The 24,308-nt window shown below is 39.3% G+C and overlaps 1 protein-coding gene across 3 annotated transcripts in view; it reads left to right on the top strand.

Moving 5' to 3' along the window:
- The first annotated feature begins 1,014 nt into the window (after positions 1 to 1,014).
- Positions 1,015 to 24,308, top strand: part of LOC143852453 (UDP-galactose/UDP-glucose transporter 5-like) — a 39,536-nt gene continuing 16,242 nt past the window's right edge. The window contains exons 1-8 of one of the 3 annotated variants that reach the window (XM_077361837.1): positions 1,017 to 1,118; positions 1,358 to 1,385; positions 1,657 to 1,740; positions 10,612 to 10,711; positions 14,232 to 14,355; positions 18,166 to 18,279; positions 18,367 to 18,459; positions 18,616 to 18,681. In XM_077361837.1, the coding sequence (XP_077217952.1) occupies positions 14,254 to 14,355; positions 18,166 to 18,279; positions 18,367 to 18,459; positions 18,616 to 18,681 (375 nt within the window). In that variant the 5' untranslated portion in view covers positions 1,017 to 1,118; positions 1,358 to 1,385; positions 1,657 to 1,740; positions 10,612 to 10,711; positions 14,232 to 14,253. Of the gene's footprint in view, positions 1,119 to 1,357; positions 1,386 to 1,656; positions 1,741 to 10,611; positions 10,712 to 14,231; positions 14,356 to 18,165; positions 18,280 to 18,366; positions 18,460 to 18,615; positions 18,682 to 24,308 lie in introns of all 3 variants that reach the window. The other 2 variants (XM_077361840.1, XM_077361842.1) reach the window with 2 other exon arrangements.

The following is a 24,308-nucleotide window of genomic DNA, read 5'->3' as shown; positions in this document are numbered from 1 at the left end:
ACCATAGTCCATCCTATCTCACAATTTGTTTCTTATGAACGTCTCTAACCCCCATCTCGTTCATTTGTCTCTATTGTTTCTTCTGTTCCGTTGCCTAAAACAGTGTCGAAAGCTTTAGCTCATTCTGGTTGGCGGGCTGTGATAGATGCTGAGATGGTAGCACTCCTTACTAATAACACATGGGAGGTTGTTTCTCCCCCTCTGGGGATGAGCCAGTTAGATGCAGATGTGTCTTTGCTGTTAAATACCTTCCAGATGGGAAGATTGAGCGTCTAAAAGCGCGCCTTGTGGTTGGCCAGGATACCCTCATCCGAGTTTTGATCTCTATTGCCGTTAATCGTGGTTGGCCATTTTATCAGTTAGATGTCAAGAATACGTTTCTTCATGGCGACCTCAATGAGGAAGTTTATATGGAGCAGCCTTCTGGGTATGTTGCTCAGGGGGAGATGGGTTCCTCTGTGTGTCGCCTTAGGAAAGCTATTTATGGGCTGAAACAGCCTCTAAGGGCATGGTTTGGGAGGTTCAACGATGCTGTATTGAGATTTGGCATGAGACAGTGTGCTGTTGATCACTCTGTCTTCAGCTGTCACTCTACTGAGGGGTATATTTTCTTGGTAGTATATGTAGATGATATTGTAATTACCAGGAATGACCAAGTTGATATAAGAAGATTAAAGACTTTCCTCTAGGGAGAGTTTTTCACTAAAGACTTGGGATTCTTTAGATACTTCCTTGGCATTGAAGTAGCACGGTCTCGTCATGGACTCTCTTTGTCACAAAGGAAGTATACTTTGGATATATAAGAGGAGACAAGTTCTATGGGGTGAAACCAACATCTACCTTAGAGTTGCAACTTGGGTCGGATTTTACCCGGCCCGCATCAACCCGGTCCAAAAAAGCATGGGTCGGGTTCGAAGTTCTCGGGTAAGGAGCAGGGTCGGGTTGATGTTTCCAAAGCCCTGGTGATTCTCGGGTCGGGCCGGTTTTACAGGTGGAAAACCCGGCCAGACCGACCCGAGACCCCGCATTTTTCCATTTTTTAATTATATAAAATTATACTTTGGAGTCTGTCTCTCTCTCTCTCTCTGACTTCCGGCCTTCCTCGGAGGATCATCAAGGTACCTCTGATCCTCCTCTCGATCCATCTTTATTATTTCACGATGATCGGGTCTTCCAATTTCAGGCCAAATTTTCGTCGAATAATGAACTTTCAATCCACTTTTTTTTTTTTTTTTAAATTTCCCTCACTTTTTTTTCATTCGGCACTGGTTTTTTTTCTCTGTGCTTGTTTCTTTTCCGTTTTACGGTTTCTCGATCTGGTTTTGATTTTTCATTTCCTGTTTATGTGATTAAATAGGAAACTCAACGGCTCTTGAGCGAACCAGGTACTCCTCTCCCTTTTCGTTTATCATCGTTTTGTGTTAATTTTTTCCTATAATCTTGTATTTTGTTTGGATTATGTTTTGTTTTGTTTGTTCTTCGTTTTGTTTTTGGTAAATTAGCGATTGTGCAATGATTTCGAAGGGTATGTGATTATGAAATTGTTTTTCATAGTGACAGTTTTCTGGGAATTTTAAGGTTGTTTTTACATAATTAGGGTTTTTGTTTTTAGAGAATTAGGGTTTTTTTCTTATGGGTTGTGATTCTTTGATACAGCTCCTGGGATAAGTGCTTCTTCCATCTAGAAAGATACTGACACCCAATTACCCAGAGGAAACAAAGAACCTTTCATTGTAACTTGTAAGTGAGATTTCCAAATTTTCAGTCATTCCCATCTTACTTTTTCTTCACATTTTTATTCCATCTATTGTGAAATTAATTGGAAGAAGACGTCATATTTCAAAAAATTGCATGTTTGAAGCATTCAGTAGTCTTTCTTTTTCTCATTAAAAATTAAAAGACAAAACAAATTAATGTATAGGATTTAAAGGGTACTAGTTATTAGAGGAAAAGGAGACATTTAATTTGTTTTAACCATCCTATTACTTGGTATTTATAATTTTATATAGGCTACCGATACTTGCATTGCCATGGGAAAAAACCCGGCCCAGCCCGGCCCGACCCGAGAAACTACCTCGAGTAGGGCCGGGTTTAAGAATCCCGGTTTTCCAAAAAAAAAAAACCCAACCCGACCCGACCCGAGATAGTTTCTCGAGTAGGGTAGGGTTTTAGAAAACCCGACCCGCCCGACCCGAGTTGCATCCCTAATCTACACCAGTGGACCCTAATGTTAAACTCCTCCCAGACCAAGGAGACCTTCTGGATGATCCATAACGATACATGAGGTTTGTTGGGAAATTGATTTATCTGACAGTTACACACCCTGACATTTCATACACTGTAGGAGTGGTCAGCCGATTTTTGAGTGCTCCTCGTACATCTCATTGGGCAGAGGTAGTCCAGATCATTAGGTACTTGAAGGGTACCCCAGGATAAGGTCTCTACTTTAAGAAAAATGGTCACGAAAGAATAGAGGGGTATACTGATGCAGATTTATTTTGTATGTGCTTGTTATTCCCATCCCCGGGACATGCATGATTAGGTAGACGTTATCTCGGGGATATTCGTTCCCATTTCACATGATTTTTGCACAAAATTTTTCAAGGTTAATAATAGATGGCATAAGAGACAAGGTGCTTGCACTTGGGAGGATGAGGTGCTCTTTGAACCTTCCAAATTCGTAACCAAGCACGAACTTTTTGTATCTCTGGTTATCCATTGCACAGAGCATAGTATGGGGTTCCAGGGCTGACTTTCCTGGATGACGACTCTTCTTTGTTTAAGGTACGTCTCGAATCCGGGCTAGTCTTTGACATGGTTTTAAATTTCGGCCGAAATCCGAAATTTCGGCCGAAATCCGAAATTTCGGCCGAAATATTTCGGTTTCGGTGGACACCGAAACCGAAAGAACATTAAATCGGAAAAATACTTTATGTCGCTGAAATTTCGGCCGAAATTACCGAAATTTCCGAAATTGCCGAAATTTTCGAAATTTTGGTGGGAAATTGGAATTGCATCGAAATTTGGGGAAATTTCCTGCAAATTCCGTGCAGTGCACCCACATGGTTTCTCTGAGAAAGGCAGAAAAAGGGGTCTGAAGCCCATGTGCAAAGCCATGTGCAAAGCCAAAAAAAGCTCAAAAAATGAGATTGAATGGAATCTTACAGGAATAATCTTCCCTATAAGAAACAAGGTTGTCATCTTCTTTTTCATCATGCAAAATTTCTTCAATTTGTAGCCGCTTGCTTCCTCTCCTCTTCCGATTTCAACTTTCAAGAAAGGTAAGTTTTTAGGGTTTTTTTCTTCTCTCTGGTTTCAAACCATTGCAAGTTAAAAAAAAGGAAGACAGATTCTCTGTATTGACTTTTGATGAGAAGTTAAAATTTATAAAGTGGCCTCATTTTTACATGGGACAGTCCCCTAACCTGTATTTATCACTTATATTTTACACTAGAGGGGGCTGTGCCAAGTAAAAAAGAGGACCCTAACGTGTATTTTTCACTTATCTTTTACACTAGAGGGGGCTGTGCCAAGTAAAAAAGAGGACCAGGAAATGAAAACCCATTTTTGTTTGGGAAATGTTATCAGCACTACTGTATTTTGATGAGGGGACTCCTCACTTAATTAAAACTTAAAAGTACGGTATGGTGATCCAAACCGTTCATTACATGGGTCACAGCCAAAATAGGTTGCGTCCCAAAAATCATTTCCATTGGTTGATCCTGACCCTCCGATCTGAATGTTAGAGGGTTTCCCTAACCCCTGTAGATCGGAGGCTTTCTGTAACCCCTTATTTTTTTAAGATTTTGTTTTTGTTTAGGAATTTGCTAGCCACCTTCTCTAGGCCACTTTTCCGCTTGTAGTACATCCTTTTGTGCAAAGATTTGGCAGAAGTAGATTTGTGCAAAGGAGGCTAGCAAAAAAATAATATGAAAAGAAATAGTAATCATTACCGATTTTTGCAAAGATTTGACAAAAGTAGTAAGTTTTAAATCAACCCTTGCTAGTGCATTAATTGACAGATAATTAATTGGGAAACCATCTTTGGTGTAGCTTTATACATGTGGCAGTGATAGTTTCGAGGGTTGTCTTTATTTTTTGCAAGTAGAGAGCAAAAGGTGAAAGTGACACTCTATAAGAATCATAGGAAATCTTCTTCCTGCCACATGTCACAGCAATGATGTATTTCACTGTTGGCTTTTTCTCGTAAACACAACAAAAAGTAAGTTGGTGACATTAGCAGTGCATTTATTTATAAATGCAATAACTTATCTTGTCCTTTATAATTTAAGCAGCTGTCAAGGGTTATTAGGGTACCCAAAAAGCATATCATATACTAATTATAAAAGAAAGGACAAGCTGAATTTGTGTAATTAAAGAGAGGGTGCAAAGAAAGTGAAGTGATATTGTCTCCCCTTTTTTACTTGGGACAGCCCCCACTAGTGCATTAGTGGCTACTGTTTTACACTAGCAAGGGTTGTCCCAAGTAAAATGCTAGTAGCCCCACTACTGCATTAATGGCTACTGTTTTAGAATGCTAGTAGCCAACCCGCAGTGTGGCATACTCTCATTTAACCGGTCCTGAATGTAATTTTTTTCATTTTTTTTTTTTAAAAAAAGGGAATTTTCCGGAATTTTTCCTATATTTTACCAAATTTCGGTTCGAAATTTCAGCCTCATTTAAATGATTTTTCCTAAATTTTACCAAATTTCGGACCGAAATTTCGGATTTCGGTGGGGTCCGAAATCGGTACCGAAACCGAAATTTAAAACCTTGGTCTCCGAATCAAGAGGTATCTCATTTTACATCGCCACTTATGCTGTGAGGGGCACTCTTTCGAGAGTTCCTTGGCAGAGCTCTCCTTCACGTGTGGAGATCTTAGAGGATTGACGGGGATCTTGTATCTTTGCCGCAGTCGTCCTCGGGATTGAGGTCCACAGGTTGGCGACTCTGCTGAGGAGTTCTTGAAACATTGCCTAACTCTGTAAAAATGCCATTTTTTACTAATTTTGAAAAATTTTGGGCTACAATCATTATAAATGGGAACTTTTTCGCTTAGAAATCCAGGGGCACCAAATAAGTGTTTAAAACGAGGGATTCACACACTACACAGCATGCATTATCATATTCTTTACTTCTTTCATTTATTTCGTGTGTGCTTGTTATTCCCATCCCTGGGACATGCATGCTTAGGTAGACGTTATCTCGGGGATATTTGTTCCCATTTCATATGATTTTCGCCCAAAAACTCGTCAAGGTTAATAATAAATGGCATAAGAGACCAAGTGCTTGCACTTGAGCGAATTTGGGGCGCCTAACACCTTCCCCACTCGTCATCAGGCACGAACTCTTGTATCTCTGGTCATCCGTTGCAACAGAGTATTTCATGGGATTCAGGGCCGACTTCCTTGGATGACGACTCTTCTTTGTTTTAGGTACGTCTTGGTTTCGAGACTTCGATTGCCGGATCAAGAGGTATCTCACTTATATCGCTATCCATGCTTTGAGTGGCACCATTTTGAGAGTTCCTTGGTAGAGCTCTCCTTCACATGTGGAGATCTTTGAGGATTGACGGGGATCTCGTATCCGCCTCACCGCCGTCCTCGGGATCGGGGTCCACAGGGTGTCAACGGATCCACTTCTGGTCGGATCCACCTATGTCACAGTCACGATCCATTCAAATTCCTTATCGGTCGGGTCAGACTCGGATTGTTCTTCGGATCCTACTTTCCACGTCATGATCACGATCCATTTTAATTCAGACCGTCCATCGGAATGTCCTGTTATGTCCCACTAAGCTAAGTAAACAATTAATCTTTTAAAAAAGAGATAGAATGGCAGTCCACTATTAGAGATAGAATGCAAGACCAAAAACCTGTTTGTGGTAAATCTTTCATGGTCTACACAAATAATATCATTCTTCCATCATAGAAAAGAGAAAGGATCGTTCCGAACATATTAAGTATATAGTCTTCATTGATAGAAACAAAGCCACCCAGAAGTGAGTAAATTCATAAAAGAATTTGTTGTAGATGCGACAAATTTATTTAGATTATTTATAAGGAAGGAGACAGTAGTTCATGCCTGTAAGACTCCATAAATGACTAGAGTGCTCATGATTCCAACCACTGAAACAACCCATTTCCATGCTCGATTCTCTTTCAAAGGCAAAACAATTTCAGCCATGGCCCATCAAGGCAAATGTTGCCTGAAATACAAACATGAGCAACCAAAAATCAATAGAACCCTCAATCATGAAAGCCCTCAAGAACAATAAATTAATCCTTAATAGAAAAACAGAGAGACAGATGTGGACCCCGATCTCGAGGATGCCCGAGGGGCCTCTCGATCTTCCACAATATGGAGCGCTCCGCTGAGGCTCTCTCGAAAATAGTTCCCTCATAACATGAGTCTATGGCGTGCGATACCTCTTATTTCGGAGTAGAACTCGGAACCAAGACGTATCTAAATATAAAGAAGAGTCGTCATCCAGGGATTAAGGCCCTGGAACCCATAATATACTCTGTTGCAATGGATAATCAGAGAAGAAAAGGTCCGTGCCTTGTTACGAGTGGGGAAGGTGTTAGGCACCCCACTCGCGGAAGGGAACTCAGTCTCTCATGTCATTTTTATTATTTTTGAAGAATTTTGAGTGAAAAGACGTAAAATGGGAACAAGATAAGAACTATCTAATAAGCAGGCAATACTAAGAAAGCAGTAACCGAACACATGCTGATAAAGTACATGCAAAGTAAACATACAACTAAGTAAGAGGCTATGGTAAGAAAACAATAAGCAATCACATGCTGAATCACACGAGCAGACACAACTAAACAGGAGATAACGCGAAGAAAATGATAACTAATCACATGCGAGAAAGTAAACACGCAAACAAGTATACAACTAAGTAAGAGGCTATGCTAAAGAAACAATAATCAATCACATGCTCAAAAGTAAGCAAGCTGAAAGTAAACACACAAGAAACAAAAAACAAACACGCAATAAGCCAAAAGATGCAAGGGAAGAAAGAAGGCTGGAAATCAACGGCATGCGAGGACCAGAAATGCCCGGGAAAACAAAAGGGGGCATATAATAGGCTCAGGGAGTGATTCTAAAAGAATTAAGCCCAGCAATTCTGATCCCCTAAAGATGGGACAAATTTCAGTCTCGCAGTCGTCATAGCCTATCGTTGGGCTCAACGAGGACAATCCCTGTGAAGGGGCCACGCTACGTCATCGCATGTCCCAAAACCCGAAAAAACGTCGAAAAACCGATGAAACCCACGATCAAAATCGAAAATGGAATGAAAAGAGGGGTCCGAGTGACCTGACAATCACCATCCTTGCCCATTTTTAGTTTTTTGTTTTGAAAGGTTTGAAAATGTTTTATTTAAAAGGTTTCAAAGGTTTTATTTGAAAGGTTTGACTGGACTTGGAATAACGGTCCCAAGCTGCTACATACCTCGTGAAAGATGATCAAGCCAACGTAGTTCGGAATAGCTTTTTGAAATACGTTTTTTTGTTATTTTTGCTTAAAAATGAGTTTTTGACTCAAGATTGCAGATTCCTGAACAGCTTTCTAAACTAATGGACAGAATCCTGAAACTCTAAAATAATGGACCGCTTCCTAGACTAATGGACAGAATCCTATGACACTATGCAGGTAGGACATAACCCTAAACTCTATGAAGATAGGACATAACCTTAAACTCTATGAACACATGACATGATCCTATAACTCTGTGAAGATGGGACATAATCCTATGACTATGAAGATAGGACGGAATCCTATGAAGATAGGACAGAATCCTGTGACTTTATAAGGGTAGGACAGAATCCTATGACTCTATAAAGGGTAGGACAAAATCCTGGGACTCTATAAGGGTAGGACAAAATCCTGGGACTCTATAAGAGTGAGATAGACTCCTGTAGACACCCCATTTTGACCAAACCCTTATATACCTTATTTGAGCAAAACCCTATCAAATCAAAGATTTAGAGCCCCAAATTCCACCATAGGCTAGCTTAGTGTCCAACCAAGGTCCCTGTAAAATTTTGTCAAGATCCGAGCACGTTTGCCTAGCGAACGAGCTAAGACAGTGTCGTGGTGTAAGTTCAGAAGGGGGTTGAATGTATCCTGAAAGGGGGGCGAACTTATCCTGCGAAAGGCCGAGCAGGGGAGCAGAAAAGACACGAAAATTTGCGCGCTCATCACAAATCCGCACGCCTAATCAAATTGGAGTGCCAGTATCAGTTTCCCAATTTGCCTATAAATACCCACTTAACCTCTCATTTTTTGTTTAATCTAGGTTTTCATCTTCCCTAATCTTTGAGAGAGAGAGAGAGAGAGAGAGAGAGAGAGAGAGAGAGAGAGAGAAATTTTCCCCAAAATCCCCAAACTCTACCTTCGAATCCTCTTCTCCGACGAGAATCCGACCAAGAATCCGGCCAAAAGCTCCGGCTAACCTCCAGCCGCATCATCTTTTCTTCATCTTGTTCTTCAAACTCCCAAATCTCACCACTAAAACCCTAATTTCGTTTCCCCTCTTCTTCTCCGATTTTCCCACAAGAGCTCCCGCCTAGCTCAGATCGGTCATTTCCTCAGCCAAGAATTTTCTTTTCTTCTCTTAAATCTTAGATCTTTGCTAAGTTTTACGTTATTACTTTCATTTGCAAGCTTCATTTTCATTTTTCAAGCCCTAACCCTATCCCTTGCTTTCGACTAAGCTTTAGAAAGCTTCGATTGAATTCTGATCAAGGTTTTGTTAAGATCAAACTAGTTTTGCTGAAATCAGGTTATGTTCGAGCTTTATTGGCCGTTCCATTTGAGGTTTCTTTCATTATTTTACCATATGGAACCCTAGAAAGTGTAGTTCAAAGCTTTGAAATTTGATTCGAAGATTTCCGGCCTGGATCTTCTTAGTTTTGCTCAAATCTAATCACTCAAGTGAGGTTTTCCGGAATTTACAAGTAAGTTTGGGAAGTTTCGTGGCCTGATCTCGATTGTTACTAGTTCATTCTCTGATTCGACTCGAGGAAAAGGAGCTGTTGCAGGTATTTTTCTGAAAAAATGAAGTTAGGTAATTTCTATGTATTTGTGATTCTTTCTAATCGTTAAGATGCTCTGAATGATTGATGTAATCCTGAAAGGAATTACAGAAAGAAGCCCAAGAAAATAGATAAATCAATCTCTGATGGATCAGAACTTCTTCGGAAAATCTAGTAACACGTTAGATTTCCCTAAAATATTCCAAGAAATCAGATAAACAATGAACAATCAAGCAAATAACAATCAATATGTGCTTAGATTCTTAGTAGAACATTAAGAGATCAAAGCCAAGAGGAATTCATAGATCTAAAATTTCTAAAGAGAAGAAAATTTTATTTCTTATTTCCAAATCAAAGAAAAACAGTCAAAACTACTATTACCATCAGTTTCTAGGCTTTTATGGCCTCAATCACAAAATAGCAAGCTCAAATAAAAATTAGAAATCCCAAACCAACTAGGAAAGTAGAAAATCTGCAATCCCAAACCAACTAGGAAAGCAAAAAATCTGTCTAAAAATAAAATAGGAAAGTAAATAAAACTGGAAAGCTATGGGAAACAGCTAGGAAAGAAATCATGCTCGGATCCTGGTGCTCCGTGGTCGCTTAACCTGGTCCAACTTATCCCAAAAGTCCTTGGCAAGGTCCTGGCTTGCATCATCCTCCCCGGGTTGGAAAGAATTCGCCCTTGAATTCGGCTCGTCTTCTGAAGAATCTCCATGATATGGCACGAGGTGTTTCACATTGAACACATCATGCGTCCTGATGTGGCTGGGAAGCTTGAGCCTATATGCATTGTCATTAATCTTCTCCACAATCTCGCAAGGCCCAATCTTCCGTGGACTAAGCTTGTTGTACTCACCAGCGGGTATTCTATCTTTAGTTAGCACAACCCACACATAATCTCCAACTTCAAATACAACTCGCCTACGATGCTGATCAGTCTTCTCCTTGTAGTTTTTACTAGTTTTCTCCAGCTTCTCTCGAACCAAATCATGAGTGTCATGAATCTTCGTCAACATGTCTTCAATCTTGCTACTAGATTTTCCAAGCTGTGGAATGGGTGCTAAGTCAAGGGCACACCTAGGATTAGCACCATACAAGACCTCAAAAGGGCTCAAGCCAGTGGTTCTATTCTTGGATCTATTGAATGCAAACTCCGCCTGAGCTAACACCTTGTCCCACTGCTGAGGATTAGAACCAACCAAACTCCGTAATAAATTCCCCAAGCTACGGTTCACCACCTCCGTTTGCCCATCTGTTTGAGGGTGATAGGCACTGCTAAAGCTAAGCTTGGTTCCCATGCATCTCCACAAGCTCCTCCAAAAGTGTCCCACAAACTTGGTAATTAAAAAACAGTCGTTCTCTTAAGAGAAACATTGAAAAGGAAAGTCTTCATAAACATGGCTGTTTTTTAATTAGTTCTTATTTAATTTTTGGCTAAAAGTAGACATTTTCAATCTTCATCTCATCACTCCGGATCTAGGATTTACAGCCATCCCTGAAATTTCCTGTCATTACCCCATTAATTCCGGTCACAAAACCCTCTGACCACAAACCTCTCAGCTAATTTAAAGAAGAAGATGAACGAGGCTTGAACGCCATCTCAGTGTGCCCAACACCAATCTCAGCAAAGAAAGCGATTCCCAAATCTCAGAGAAAAGAGGTAATATATTATGTTCTATTCTTTTCTTTCCATTCGAGTAGCTTTCTTATTTTCACCGATTGATATGCTTAATCCAATGACTTGGCCATGCTTGTCTCTGTTTGGAGCGTGATTTTACTTAGTTGAAAATGAAGTAACATGATCGATTCTAGGACATGATCTTGTATTTTCCTGGGTACAAACTTCTGTATGAAAATTTGATTTCAAAATCCCAATTAGATCAAGTGGTTTACTCCTTGCAAAGCTGAGAAAGGATAATTTCATTGCTTCTTATTTTTCTCTTCCGATGGTATTTAACCTTAGATATGGCCGGAAATTGATTTGTTTCTTCCCTTTAGCAAGCCTGCTGTGATTGTTTCATGAGAATTATGGTAATTTGAGTGTTTGCTTGGGTAATTATATAAGCTGACCTTGTTGCATCATTCCTTGTAGTTGATTTGTGGCAAATTTGGTGTAAATATCGAGTTAAATTTCTTGCTCAGGTTGTCACATTGGTTCCCTTGTGATATTAATCCTACTTGTGTTTTATTGCTTATGCAAAAGTCAGGTTGTTGTCCTTGTTGTGGGTTGTGTTTTTGTATCCTATAGTCCTACGAAGGAATTTCATTAATGAGAATTGAAATGAATTTTTGCTTGTAGGAAACTATAGGGTGGTAGCCATCAGTTTCTTTCTTCTTCACATGTCATCTTGAGAATGTGTATGTGTATTCTCATGTCTTGAGAATTATATAGACTCGCTTCTTGGACCTAGCTCTTGTAAATTGTTGTAAGGGAATGGAAGCAATCTGGTTCTATATATTTGAGCCTCCTTAAGATCCTCATTTTGATCCCCATTTAGTAGCATATGCAAGTACATGTTCTAGGCTCGTTTCTTTTACCCTGCTTCTCTTGGGCATCCATTTGATTTTAATTCCAATTCTGATATTCAAAAGGAAAACGGAAATGGGGTGGTTTGTTGCTAAGAATAATCAATTAAATACCCGAGATTAACACTCAATGTTGGTTAAGAATAGAGTCTGGTATATAAACCCAAGTTCCATCCGCATTTCAATCTTTGGAAGAGATAGAGGCTTGATTAATTTTCAAGAATAGCCCCATATAATCCTCTCTTGAGCTTTCACATTTTATCCCGAGAGTAAAATGGTGGTAGAATTTGGTCCTTGATTGGAACTTTGATGCATATGGGACCTATCGATTGGGGGAACAAGTCGATTGATTGACCTATCCTTTCGTATGTGACCCTCTTGACTTCGTTCCTAGTGGAACAAGTCGACCGACATAGCAGATCTTGTTAGTTTGACCCAATCGATATCGTTTCCCATGGAACAAGTCGGTCGAAAGAGTCCTCCCCTTATTCTCTTCTCTGTTGCTCTACCCTCGCATTTTACTTCGATACTCAGGATGTTTATAGGGTTTATGCGACCTTAGCCTCCGTTGCGTGATTCTTATAGGATTTTCGGGATATTCTTCGTCTTTCGAAATCTCTTTCTATTTTAGGGATTACCTCCAATGTGTTTTCGGGATATTCTTTGAATCTAAGGATTCCACCGATTTTGGGATCATTTCTTTCGATCTAGGCAAGGATGAAATGCTTCTTGAGCCAACCCCTTCCCTTCATGCCTCAGAGTTTCCGCAGGTTAAGGGATTTCTTCCTCTTTAGGGAGAGTTAGGAGTCTGTCCATACCCCTGTAGAGTTTAGGAGTTTATCCTACCCTCATAGAGTTTAGGAGTTTGTCCTACCCCTTTATAGAGTTTAGGAGTTTATCATACGCCTATAGAGTTAAGGAGTCTGTCTCACTCTTATAGAGTCATAGGATTCTGTCCTACCCTTATAGAGTCGCAGGATTCTGTCCTAACCTTATAGAGTCATAGGATTCTGTCCTACCCTTATAAAGTCATAGGATTCTGTCCTATCTTCATAGGATTCCGTCCTATCTTCATAGAGTCGTGGATTCTGTCCCATCTTCACAGAGTTATAGGATCCTGTCCTATGTTCATAGAGTTTAGGGTTCTGTCCTATCTTCATAGAGTTTAGGGTTATGTCCTACCTACATAGTGTCATAGGATTCTGTCTATTAGTCTAGGAAGCGGTCCATTATTTTAGAGTTTCAGGATTCTGTCCATTAGTCTAGAAAGCTGTTCAGGAATCTGTCCTCTTGAGTCAAAAACTCATTTTTAAGCAAAAATAACAAAAAAACGTATTTCAAAAAGCTATTCCGAACTACGTTGGCTTGATCCTCTTCCACGAGGTATGTAGGCAGCTTGGGACCGTTATCCCAAGTCCAGTCAAACCTTTCAAATAAAACTTTTGAAACCTATTAAATAAAACCTTTTCAAACCTTTCAAAACAAAAAATTAAAATATACAAAAACTAAAAATGGGCAAGGATGGTGATTGCCAGGTCACTCGGAGCCCTCTTTTCATTCCATTTCCGATTTTGATCGTGTTTTTCATTGGTTTTTCGACGTTTTATCGGGTTTTGGGACAGGCGATGACGTAGCGTGGCCCCTTCACAGGGATTGTCCTCGTTGAGCCCAACGATAGGCTATGACGACCGCGAGACTGAGATTTGTCCCATCTTTAGGGGATCAGAATTGCTGGACTTAATTCTTTTAGAATCGCTCCCTGAGCCTATATATGCCCCCTTTTGTTTTCCCTGGCATTTCTGGTCCTCGCATGCCGTTGATTTCTCGCCTTCTTTCTTCCCTTGCATCTTTTGGCTTATTGCGTGTTTGTTTTTAGTTTCTTATGTGTTTACTTTAAGCTTGCTTACTTTTGAGCATGTGATTGATTATTGTTTCTTTAGCATAACCTCTTACTTAGTTGTATACTTGTTTGCGTGTTTACTTTCTCGCATGTGATTAGTTATCATTTTCTTCTCATTATCTCCTGTTTAGCTGTGTCTGCTCGTGTGTTTACCTATTCAGCACGTGATTGCTTATTGTTTTCTTACCATAGCCTCTTACTTAGTTGTATGTTTACTTTGCATGTACTTTATCAGCATGTGTTCGGTTACTGCTTTTTTAGTATTGCCTGCTTATTAGATAGTTCTTATCTTGTTCCCATTTTACGTCTTTTCGCTCAAAATTCTTCAAAAATAATAAAAATGACATAGGAGACCGAGTTCGCTTGCGCGAGTAGGGTGCCTAACACCTTCCCCACTTGTAACAAGGCACGGACCTTTTCTTCTCTGATTATCCATTGCAACAGAGTATATTATGGGTTCCAGGGCTTTAATCCCTGGATGACGACTCTTCGTTATATTTAAATACGTCTTGGTTCCGAGTTCTACTCCGAATTAAGAGGTATCGCACGCCATAGACTTGTGAGGGAACTATTTTCGAGAGAGCCTCAGCGGAGCGCTCCATATTGTGGAAGATCGAGAGGCCCCTCGGACAGTCTCGAGATCGGGGTCCACATCTGTCTCTCTGTTTTTCTATTAAGGATTAATTTATTGTTCTTGAGGGCTTTCATGATTGAGGGTTCTATTGATTTTTGGTTGCTCATGTTTGTATTTCAGGCAACATTTGCTTTGATGGGCCATGGCTGAAATTGTTTTGCCTTTGAAAGAGAATCGAGCATGGAAATGGGTTGTTTCAGTGGTTGGAATCATGAGCACTCTAGTCATTTATGGAGTCTTACAGGCATGAACTACTGTCTCCTTCCTTATAAATAATCTAAATAATTATGTTGCATCTACAACAAATTCTTTTATGAATTTACTCACTTCTGGGTGGCTTTGTTTCTATCAATGAAGACTATATACTTAATATATTCGGTACGATCCTTTCTCTTTTCTATGATGGAAGAATGATATTACTTGTGTAGACCATGAAAGATTTACCACAAACAGGTTTTTGGTCTTGCATTTCAATGAAATTTGTTGTTTATGTGATCTCATTAGAGAAATCCACATCTCTTGAAACTTATTAAAGGATGGAAATTGTTGGGTTGCTACACTCGATGCCAGCTTAAGAAGGTCTTCTGTGGCCAGGGGCGGAGCCAGGAATTTACACTTGGGGGGGCCAGGCTAATTTACATTGGGCATTTGGGGGGGGGGGGGGGGGGGGGCGGCATGGCCCCCCTCATGTTATATGTGCCTCTGCCCCTGTCTGTATCTATATAGATCAAACGCCAAGATGGTGTTGCTAGTTTCTATGCTTGTAGTTCTTAGGATTGGACATTTTTTGCTCTATTAATTCTTTATGTGGAGGGGTGATTTATAAAATTTGTGGGGTTTCATTATGGACTACTAACATGTATGGGCTTCATAATCTTTATGAATTTCTTAATTAATGTTATATTACCAGATAACACATTTGCAAAATCATTAGTTCCAAATGGTGTTCGCCGTGTTGTTTCTAATCCCATCAGCATGATGGTCTCCAATGAAGCAAAACTTCGAGCATTGTTTGTGGCTTACGTTTGTGATTTCGATGTTTAAGGTGACTGGTTGAATGTTATTCATTGGGTGTTGATGCGGTGCAGTTGATGAAGCACGGAATCAGATCTAAGAATCGGACTTGCAAATTAGGTATAAAAGATGAACGAGAGAAATCAAGAAGAAAAAACAAATCTAACTTAACTCATTGAAAATCGAGCAAAAACCCTATATGATATCCCCAAATCAAACAAAATATTTTCCCCTAAAATCCTAGAACTTGCTTGCTTTTTTGATATCAAGACTTACACCAAATTCTACTCAACTCAACTCAACTAAGTCTTTGTCCCAAACTAGTTGGGGTCGGCTAATGAATCCTTTAGAAAATTTTCATGAAGAAGGTGAAAGAATCTACCCGGCTCAAATTGGCTAAGTCTAATCTTGACACTAGTTGGGTTCGTCTACATGGATCATTTTCTTCCATTATCTCCTATCCAAGATCATTTTCTTCCATTCTCTCCTGTCAATACTTACACCAAATGAGATTCCTAATTCAATAAAGAGACATCTAAGAAAAGAAAAAAAAATACTAAGAATAAAACATCCTAAAAATAACTAAAACTATTGTTCTGAGATTTCTGTCGATCGGTTGATGGATATGTTGATCAATAGTTTGGGCTGTCTATTGTGTTGCTTGGATTCTCTACCGTCCTTTGCCGAATTCATGTCGACACGTTTTAACACCAATTTCAGACATGGATTCTCGCGGGGACATAGTTAGATTCTTTTCGTAGCCGTGTCCTGCACGAATCCTGTTTTTTAGGCGAATCCGACAAATCGTTGTCTCTTTTAGAATGCGAATCTTGTATATTTTCTCTTTAACCTTGTTTTCTTCTTAACCAGTCTTTTTTTAATAAAAGCATAACCCAGCATCTCTTAATAAAAACCTTGACACCTCGACCCTCCACCCTCGAATATTGACCCCCTTCCAACGTCTTCAACTCTCTTAATAAAAACCCTAATGCCTTGACCCTTTATCATTAAAAATTTCACAAACACACACAACTCAACTCAGCTAAGCCTTTGTCCCAAACCAGTTGGGGTCGGCAAAAAGGGCGGCCTAGTGCACGAGGCTCCCATCATTGCGGGGTTTGGGGAGGGCTAGATGTACGCAGCCTTACCCCTGCTTTGCAGAGAGGCTGTTTCCGTAACTAGTATATTTTAAATATAAAATATAAAATTGTCAATTCTTATTTTATTTAATAAAAAATACCGAATCCATGAATCATACTTTTTGGTGTTTGCCGAATCAGACACCTTGAATCCGTGTTAGATCTCGACACGCGAATCCGAAATTCCGAATCCATGCAACACAACTATTGGCCAATCACATCCCCATGTATATTAAATTGTGGTCTCCTCTTGATGGATTTTTTCTTGTGAAAATCCAATTCTTCTAAGGTCTCTTGATGAGCCTGACCTTCATCATTCTTCTTGGGTTGGAGAGAACTCATCCTTGAGTTTTAAATTGTCCTCGTCATAAGTTAATCGCTTGTCAATGGAAACATTCAGGCAATAACCATAGTAAATCATTGAGAATGATATACGCAAACTGATCCACAGGTGGATGTACAACTTCCTTCAATGGGTCATGGCTCTCACTACCGAACACTAAATCGATGGTGGACTATAGCTTATCACCTAGATTAGCTCGTAGAGACAGAAAAAGATGCTCACACTACAAGTGCTTCGCTCGTCTCCATACAACTCTTCTTCATTTTCAAATTCAACTTTTTCTTTTTCTTTTTCGCCATCATCTTATCTTCGATATCCATGTACTTCAAAGATCCATGCATTTTTGTCATGAGACTCATCCTTCTTCTCAATGTAATCATCGTCATCATAATTAGGTGGAGTCTCATATGATACTTCCATCTTTTTGTAAAAATCATTATCACATATATTGAGAAATGGTGAAAATTCATGGGAAAAATTTTCCATACATGAAAATCTCTTTCCTCATCGAACAATGCACCACCCTCTCTCAAATCGCTGTTGGCATTCTAATCATGGTGGATCTCCGTCGGGTCAGCATGATCGACCCAGGCTCTGATACCAATATGATTCAATGTTTTGGATGAAGCATAAAATTGGATCTAAGAATCCAGCTTGCCAGTCGCCCTTAAAAGGAGAAGAAGAGAAATCAAGAAGAGAAGGCAAATCTATCTCAATCTCATTCAAAATAAAGGGATTTACTCCAAATCCAACATAACATAATCCCCCATAAATCCCTAGTACGTGCTTGCTTTAATAATATCGACACTTGAAATTAGAATTCTAATTCAATAAGAAAGCATCTAAGAAAAAAATAGAAAAAACTAAAAGTAACTAAAACTGCACCATTCAAAAAGAAAAGTAACTAAAATTGCTTCGATTCCACACTTTCCGTTGATCAACAGTTGTATCTATTGTTTGATGATTTGGGCTGTCCACGTACCCATCTATGGTAAATCATGGGCTCCTCTTGACGGATTTTGTCATAGCGCAATCTAGATCCTCTACCCTCTATTGTAGAACATGGCAAACATCAGGTGTCAATCTAGAAAACTTCATACCCTGCCATTTTTGTCCAATTGAATGGCAATAAATTTCCTCATGTTATCACCTTTGTAAAAGAGAACAGAAGAAATTCTATCATCCAAAAGAAAAAAATGTTATCATCTTTGTGGAACATTTTGGGGCTTTCTTTGCATATCATTGCTTTCATTTATGGACACTATTAACTTTGCTTTGTTATTTTTTATTATTTTAACTTTACTATAAAATTGCACTAGGCATTTTTCTCCCTTCTTGTGGATGAAAGACTCCTCAATTGCTAATTACACTCTTATTTTAGGCACTTTTCTTGAATAATTTTTGTAATTAAGATATGAATTCTGCAACACTCATGGGAAGTATATTCGTTGCTGAAAATAGTCCAGAGGATCTTTTCAGCTTTGAACTGCAAAAGCTCATAACTTGCTTAATAATTGTTGAGATTGGTCATACTGATGAGTATTTTATTTACTTTCAGGAGAAGATCATGAGAGTCCCATATGGGGAAGACAGAGAATTTTTTAAATATTCATTATTTCTTGTTTTTTGCAACCGAATTACAACATCTGCTGTATCTGCTGGCGCTTTACTGGTAAATTTGCTAATTGTTTTCCATTACTAATGGAATTGGATAGGCCTAGACATTGCCACTGAATATCAAATCTTGTCCTTTCCATAGGCAAGCAAAAAGACTTTGTTTCCTGTCGCCCCGATTTACAAATACTGTGCCGTATCGATATCTAACATACTTACGACAACATGCCAGTATGAGGTAAGTAGCCTCCATTTTATTATGTGTAACAATTTTTTTCCCTATAAATGAGACCAAAAGATGTGACTCTCTTCATTGACTACAACTTTTGGTCGACAATTGACTTAAATTGAGACATGAACTCCCTTATATAGTGGCTGAAAGTGATTGTTTCAGGCACTTAAGTATGTCAGTTTCCCAGTTCAGACACTTGCAAAATGTGGCAAAATGATACCTGTGATGGTAAGCTACTTGTTTTTTGCTAGTATAGCTAGTCAGCTGCTCTTTTCACGCATTCCCTTCTATTTCTATGATATTGTGAGACAACCAGTACCTGCAAAAGCTTAAGCTGTTGGAGAAGGTGTTATTTAATCTTTTATACTTTAACACTCCCCCTCATGTGTGGCCCCTCTTGCCTCTTTTTAGGGTTGGTCTACACGTGGCACATGTGGCCCCTTTCTTGGGGTTGGCCATTGCATGTGAATTTTTGCTGTCAAGAAGGTTTGAACTCAGGACCTTTGCTCTGATACCATGTGCAAGGAGCTTTGAACTCAGGACCTTTGCTTTGATACCAGGAGAAACTACCAGTTACTCCAAAAGCTTAAGCTGTTGAAGAAGGCGTTATTTAATCTTTTATACTTTGACAGACATGAATAATGACCACTTTGGTGAACTCATTACTGGCAATTGATAGTTCCTCTGCACTTATTTTTGTTAATCACTTCTGGTTTTCATTAGTTAACTCTTTGACTATGGAAAGGTGTAAGTTGGTTTTGCATGAGTGAATTTGAGTAATTACCATCGGCATCGATTACTCAGCGTAGGAGTTAGAAGCCTATTTTAAACTATGTTTTTGACACCAATGTTTGTGGAAAGATACCATGGATAACAATGACAATGGATTCAAGTTAGAGATGGTGGTAAGGTAGGAAGGTGTTAGGAATGGCACCTACCTTGTGTATTACGCGATATTCTCTACGGATTCGAGTTAGAGATGGTGGCAAGCTAGGAAGGTGTTAGGCATAGCACCTACCTTGTGTATGAAACTATATTCTCTACTTATTTGCAAGATTTCAAACATTGGTTTTGGCATGGACTTTGGTCCCCATGAAAGTGGAAGTGCTTTGTAGAGTTTATGGAAGTACATGCCCTGTAAAAAGTATGGAATTTTATTGAAGTCCATGCAAATGATTGAAATTTAAGATGAAACTTTAGGAAATGCTAGAATAAGCATAAATACACACCTATAAACCATCACATAAGCAATATTAGTGTTTCAAAATGTTGATGCAGGCCAAAATAAGGCCATACCAAATCCTAGTCAAAGTAGCACGACCGAGTGCTCGGTTAACGTTGTCACAACTATGGTTTTAAATTTCGACCGAAATCCGAGGCCATACCAAATCCTAGTTGAAGTAGCACGACCGAGTACTCGGTTAACGTTGTCACAACCATGGTTTTAAATTTCGACCGAAATCCGATTTCTGTCAGTACTGAAATCGAAATCGGTAATACCCGAAACCTTACTTTATTTTGACTGAAATTTTGAAATTTCGGTTCGAGATTTAAGGAATTTCACCCAAAAATCTAGATTTTATACATTTAATATTTTCCCAAAATTTCAGCCGAAATTACCGAAATTTCGTCCGAAATTTTGTACGAGATAAAATATTGGTTTATTTGATTTCGTTGGATTTCGGCCGAAATTTCAGTTTCGGTGTGGACCGAAATGCATTCCGAAACCGAAATTTGAAACCTTGGTCACAATTTATAAGAGATAAATGAGTTTCGATTGACTCAGTAGGGATAAATGTGGACTTGGATCAGGTTTCAACCAAGGTAAAAAAGAGTCAACTCGGGTGAGTTGATGATTGATGTTGGGGTTTTTTTGAAACCGTGGGCAAGACAATCATCTATAATGGTTTGAAAAGATCCAACACCTAACGACATGCGTTATCTGGAACAATACGATTCATTCTAAGCACAGAATGTTATCTAATCATATAACTATATGCTTCAAATAAACAAAATGTATGGAAAAAGCCACTCTATATTCATTAATTTCATAAATAAAATGTTGCATCCTTATACACCCAATATAATAGGTACAACTCAGTTTGTTAAGGCTTTGTTTCACACCTAGAGGTCAGAGGTTCACTCCCAGCTTACCTACCAAAAAAAAAAAAAAGAAAAGAAAAAAAAACAAGTACTACTCAATCACCATTTAGTACAACTGAATGCAGTGAAAAATGTGGGATACAATTATAAGAGTCAACGACATAAACTACCAAATGTGGAGTACAATATAATGCGCATTCATCCCCTACGATACCAACTGTATGTCAACGCCACATCGCCATTCACAAAAATAAAATAAAATAAAAATACAACTCAATGCAGTGAAAAATGTGGGATACAATTATATGAGTCAACAACATAAGGAAGTACAATATAGTGACCACTCATTCCTAAGGACCCCAATTCTATGTCAATACCACAGAGTAATATGTCGACTCAAATCCATCTTCCCCATCTTGATGGTCACAATGAATCGGCTGACAAATTCGGTCTTCGATGTACAAACATTAATCTTGCTACAATATTCTAACTAAGTACCACTTCTAGTACTGTTGGACATATTGGTCATAGACATACTGCTCAACATGCTTGAGCAATCCCAAATGAATTCCCACCCACTTTGAGTAGATGTATTAGAAGATGTAAGATAAGGCCCATTACTATAGGGGCCATAAGCAGTGGAACTCCTAACACTAACACCATTCGAATTCCCACCTCCAATGCTCATACTCTCAAAAGTGTTAGACAAACTATTATTGCAGTAACTCCTACGAGTATGTGAATTTAGGGAGTCATCTTCTTCATTCCAATCTTTTGTCGTTGACGTTGGAATACTTGTCCATGGCTATGCATCTTGTGGCCGTGAACCATATTTTTGTCTTGTGTTGTGTAATCAAGATCACTCTGTGTGGTGTAATCAATACCACTCCACTTTGAATGGCTAAGGGCCCTAGAAGTCCACCCCACACACTGCCCCCACGATCGTCTCTCACATTGCCTCCATCACCAGCGCCCCTTCATTTCCCCCACGAACAAGTGCGGCACCAGCATTCCCACCCCCATGATGGACCTTGGCACTTTCAGTCATTCTATCATTTTGAAGGCACTGTGAGTGCTTATTTGTCTTATGGTTATATTCCCTTCATTTCCCCCACCAACAAGTCCGGCACCAACATTCTCACCCCCATGATGGACCTTGGCACTTTCAGTCTTTCTATCATTTTTGAAGGCACTGTGATTGCTTATTTGTCTTATGGTTATATTCTGACCCAGTTCCAGCATTTATATGCATAGATATCATCACACTTGCTCATCTTACTAACCTCAACTATGAAGCACGGGTACGGGGTGCGGGTACGACACGACACGGGTACGTGGGTACGTGATTTGCCAAAAAAACCGGGTGCGGGTACGTTCGGGTACGCCGAATATAATAATATATTTTAATATTTTATTATATATTTATAAAAATAAAATAAAAAAATTGTAGAGCAATCAAATAACAATAACATCACCAAAATGGAAAATTCTAATATTACTCTTCATTTCATAAGTGATTAAGTTCCATATTTCATAACATGAGGCATCAATACATCATTCATTAGAAAAAAAAGTCTGTCACCAGTGTGTTGACCAGTGTGTTGACCAGTGCCTGACGAGATGAATAATTTTTAGAGACCAAATTATGAGATTTTTTTTACCGGACTTTTGGGATTTAATAATGTTTGGACAAAATAGATTTTATGAATTTTTAAAATTTGAAAAATACCCCACCATTTGGAAGTTAAGAAAGTTAAAATTTTGACCCGACCCTTTTTCTTTGAATTTTGTACTAGAACTGGAGAGTTGACTTTTTTTCCTTTTAGATTTGGGTGTTGAAACTATTTTTAATAAATCCAAAAGGGGGGTATTCCGTTATTTACATGTAAACCATTTAAGTAAATGTCCATTTACTTAAGATTTACATGTAAATACCGAGTACAGGAAAGTAGAGAGAAGTACAGGAGAGGAAAGAGAAGCAGCAGGAAGAAGCAGGACGTGTCGGGTACGCGTGGTGCGCACTCGACACACACGCAACCACCAAAACTAGTTTTTTTTTTTAAAAACAAATGGGGTACGTACCCCGGACGTACCCGGGGCGTACCCGGACGTACCCGCACCCCATACGTGTCGGGTGCGGGAGCCCCGGGAGAGTACCCGTGCTTCCTAGAACCTCAAGGTAGTGTATTTTCTAGTTGGTTTGTGCTTAAGTATTATAGTTACGATGGCAAACTGTTTTTTTAGTAGGGAATCTCTTAGACAAGTCTATATCTGAGGCATATGTGATGGATCGCATTGATGTTCTCAGATTTTGATTGTGTTGGTTCATATAATGATAGACGACCCATGACTAGATTTCTTTTTTTCTTAGACTTCTTTCATCTCATTGAAGAGAAATAAACAAATATAGAACTACTAAGTCAAATTTCTAAGGAGGAGACTGATTGTCACATTTTTAAAAACTTTATCTCTTCTCTCTGTCTTAGGAGGAGACTACTAACTCACCCTTGAATTCAAGTGTAGGAAAGTTAGAGAGGTACTTATTGTAGAGAAAGGGAGTTTGATAAAGAGGCTCTACAAGGGAAACAATGGAGAGGAACGATGAAATCGATGAAATGAGCAATAAGAAGGGAGATTGGCAATGCTTGCATTGTCACTACAATAATTTTGGATGGAGAAAAAGATGTAGAAGATGCCCGCTATCTAGATCGAATCTGTTCTCTCCAAACAGATCCTGGAGAGGGGGGGAGGAGATCCAATGGGAATCTCGGGCATGACTCAGACAACAGACATCAAAACTGGTTCTGCTCTCCCTGTCAATACCTTAATCTTAGGTGGCGGAAGAAATGCAGCTGGTGCCATCAGGCCAGAACCTCCCTACGGTGGGTTCCTCGTTCTTGTTCGTCTTTGGAGGCTTCCAATAGTGATGAGAATGACCCTTGGCCCGATTCGGGTAAAATATCCCGTCACAACAATTCAGGGTTTCCATTTTTATCTATCTCGGGCAAGGAATTGGAGAATCGTATGGGCTCCCTAAGAGCTTGCTTTTTAGGGAAAAAGAAGAACCTTAATGAAACCTTGCAGGAGCTCTGGAATTGGGCTCAAGTGTCCTGGGATGCCCCAACTTTACATTGCCCCTCTATATTGGCGTCAAATGATGTTCTCTTTATGTTTGAATATAAATCTCAAGCTTTACAGATCATTGCTAAGGGATCTGAGGCCCTGGATAATATTTGCTCTCCCTTTCCCCATGGAAAAAGGAATACATTCAGGGAGATGAGGTTTTTTGGGTTCATTTCTTTGGGGCATCCCGCTGCACGCCTACGCTGTCTCAACGGTGGAGGCGCTAGGGGGTCTCTATGGTAAGGTTCTAGAAACCAAAATGGAAGGTAACCATCCAAGGTTTTAAATCTCGGTTTCGGTCATCGGTTTCGGTACGAAATTTCGAATGAAATCTTGTAAAAATTTAATTTCGGTGAAATTTCGGAAATTTCTGAAACGTTTCACCGAAATTGCTGAAATTTCTGGTGAAATTTGTACTTCACCGAAACGTTTCACCGAAATTTCCTAAATTTCACCGAAATTTTACCTAAACGAAACGTTTCGGCCGAAATTTCTGAAACGTTTCGGCGAAGTTTGGTACTTTTTCGACTCACTGTGAATTTCGTTTCGTTTTCCACCGAAACCGAAATATTTCGGCCGAAACTAAACGTTTCGGCCGAAATTTAAAACCATGCCATCAGAATTGTATG

This window comes from Tasmannia lanceolata, unplaced genomic scaffold, assembly GCF_043159265.1.
Source record: "Tasmannia lanceolata isolate RefF3 unplaced genomic scaffold, GAP_Taslan_0.1 ptg000003l, whole genome shotgun sequence".
In the NCBI taxonomy this organism is placed as follows: domain Eukaryota; kingdom Viridiplantae; phylum Streptophyta; class Magnoliopsida; order Canellales; family Winteraceae; genus Tasmannia; species Tasmannia lanceolata.
This window is presented reverse-complemented; position numbering and strand designations above follow the sequence as displayed.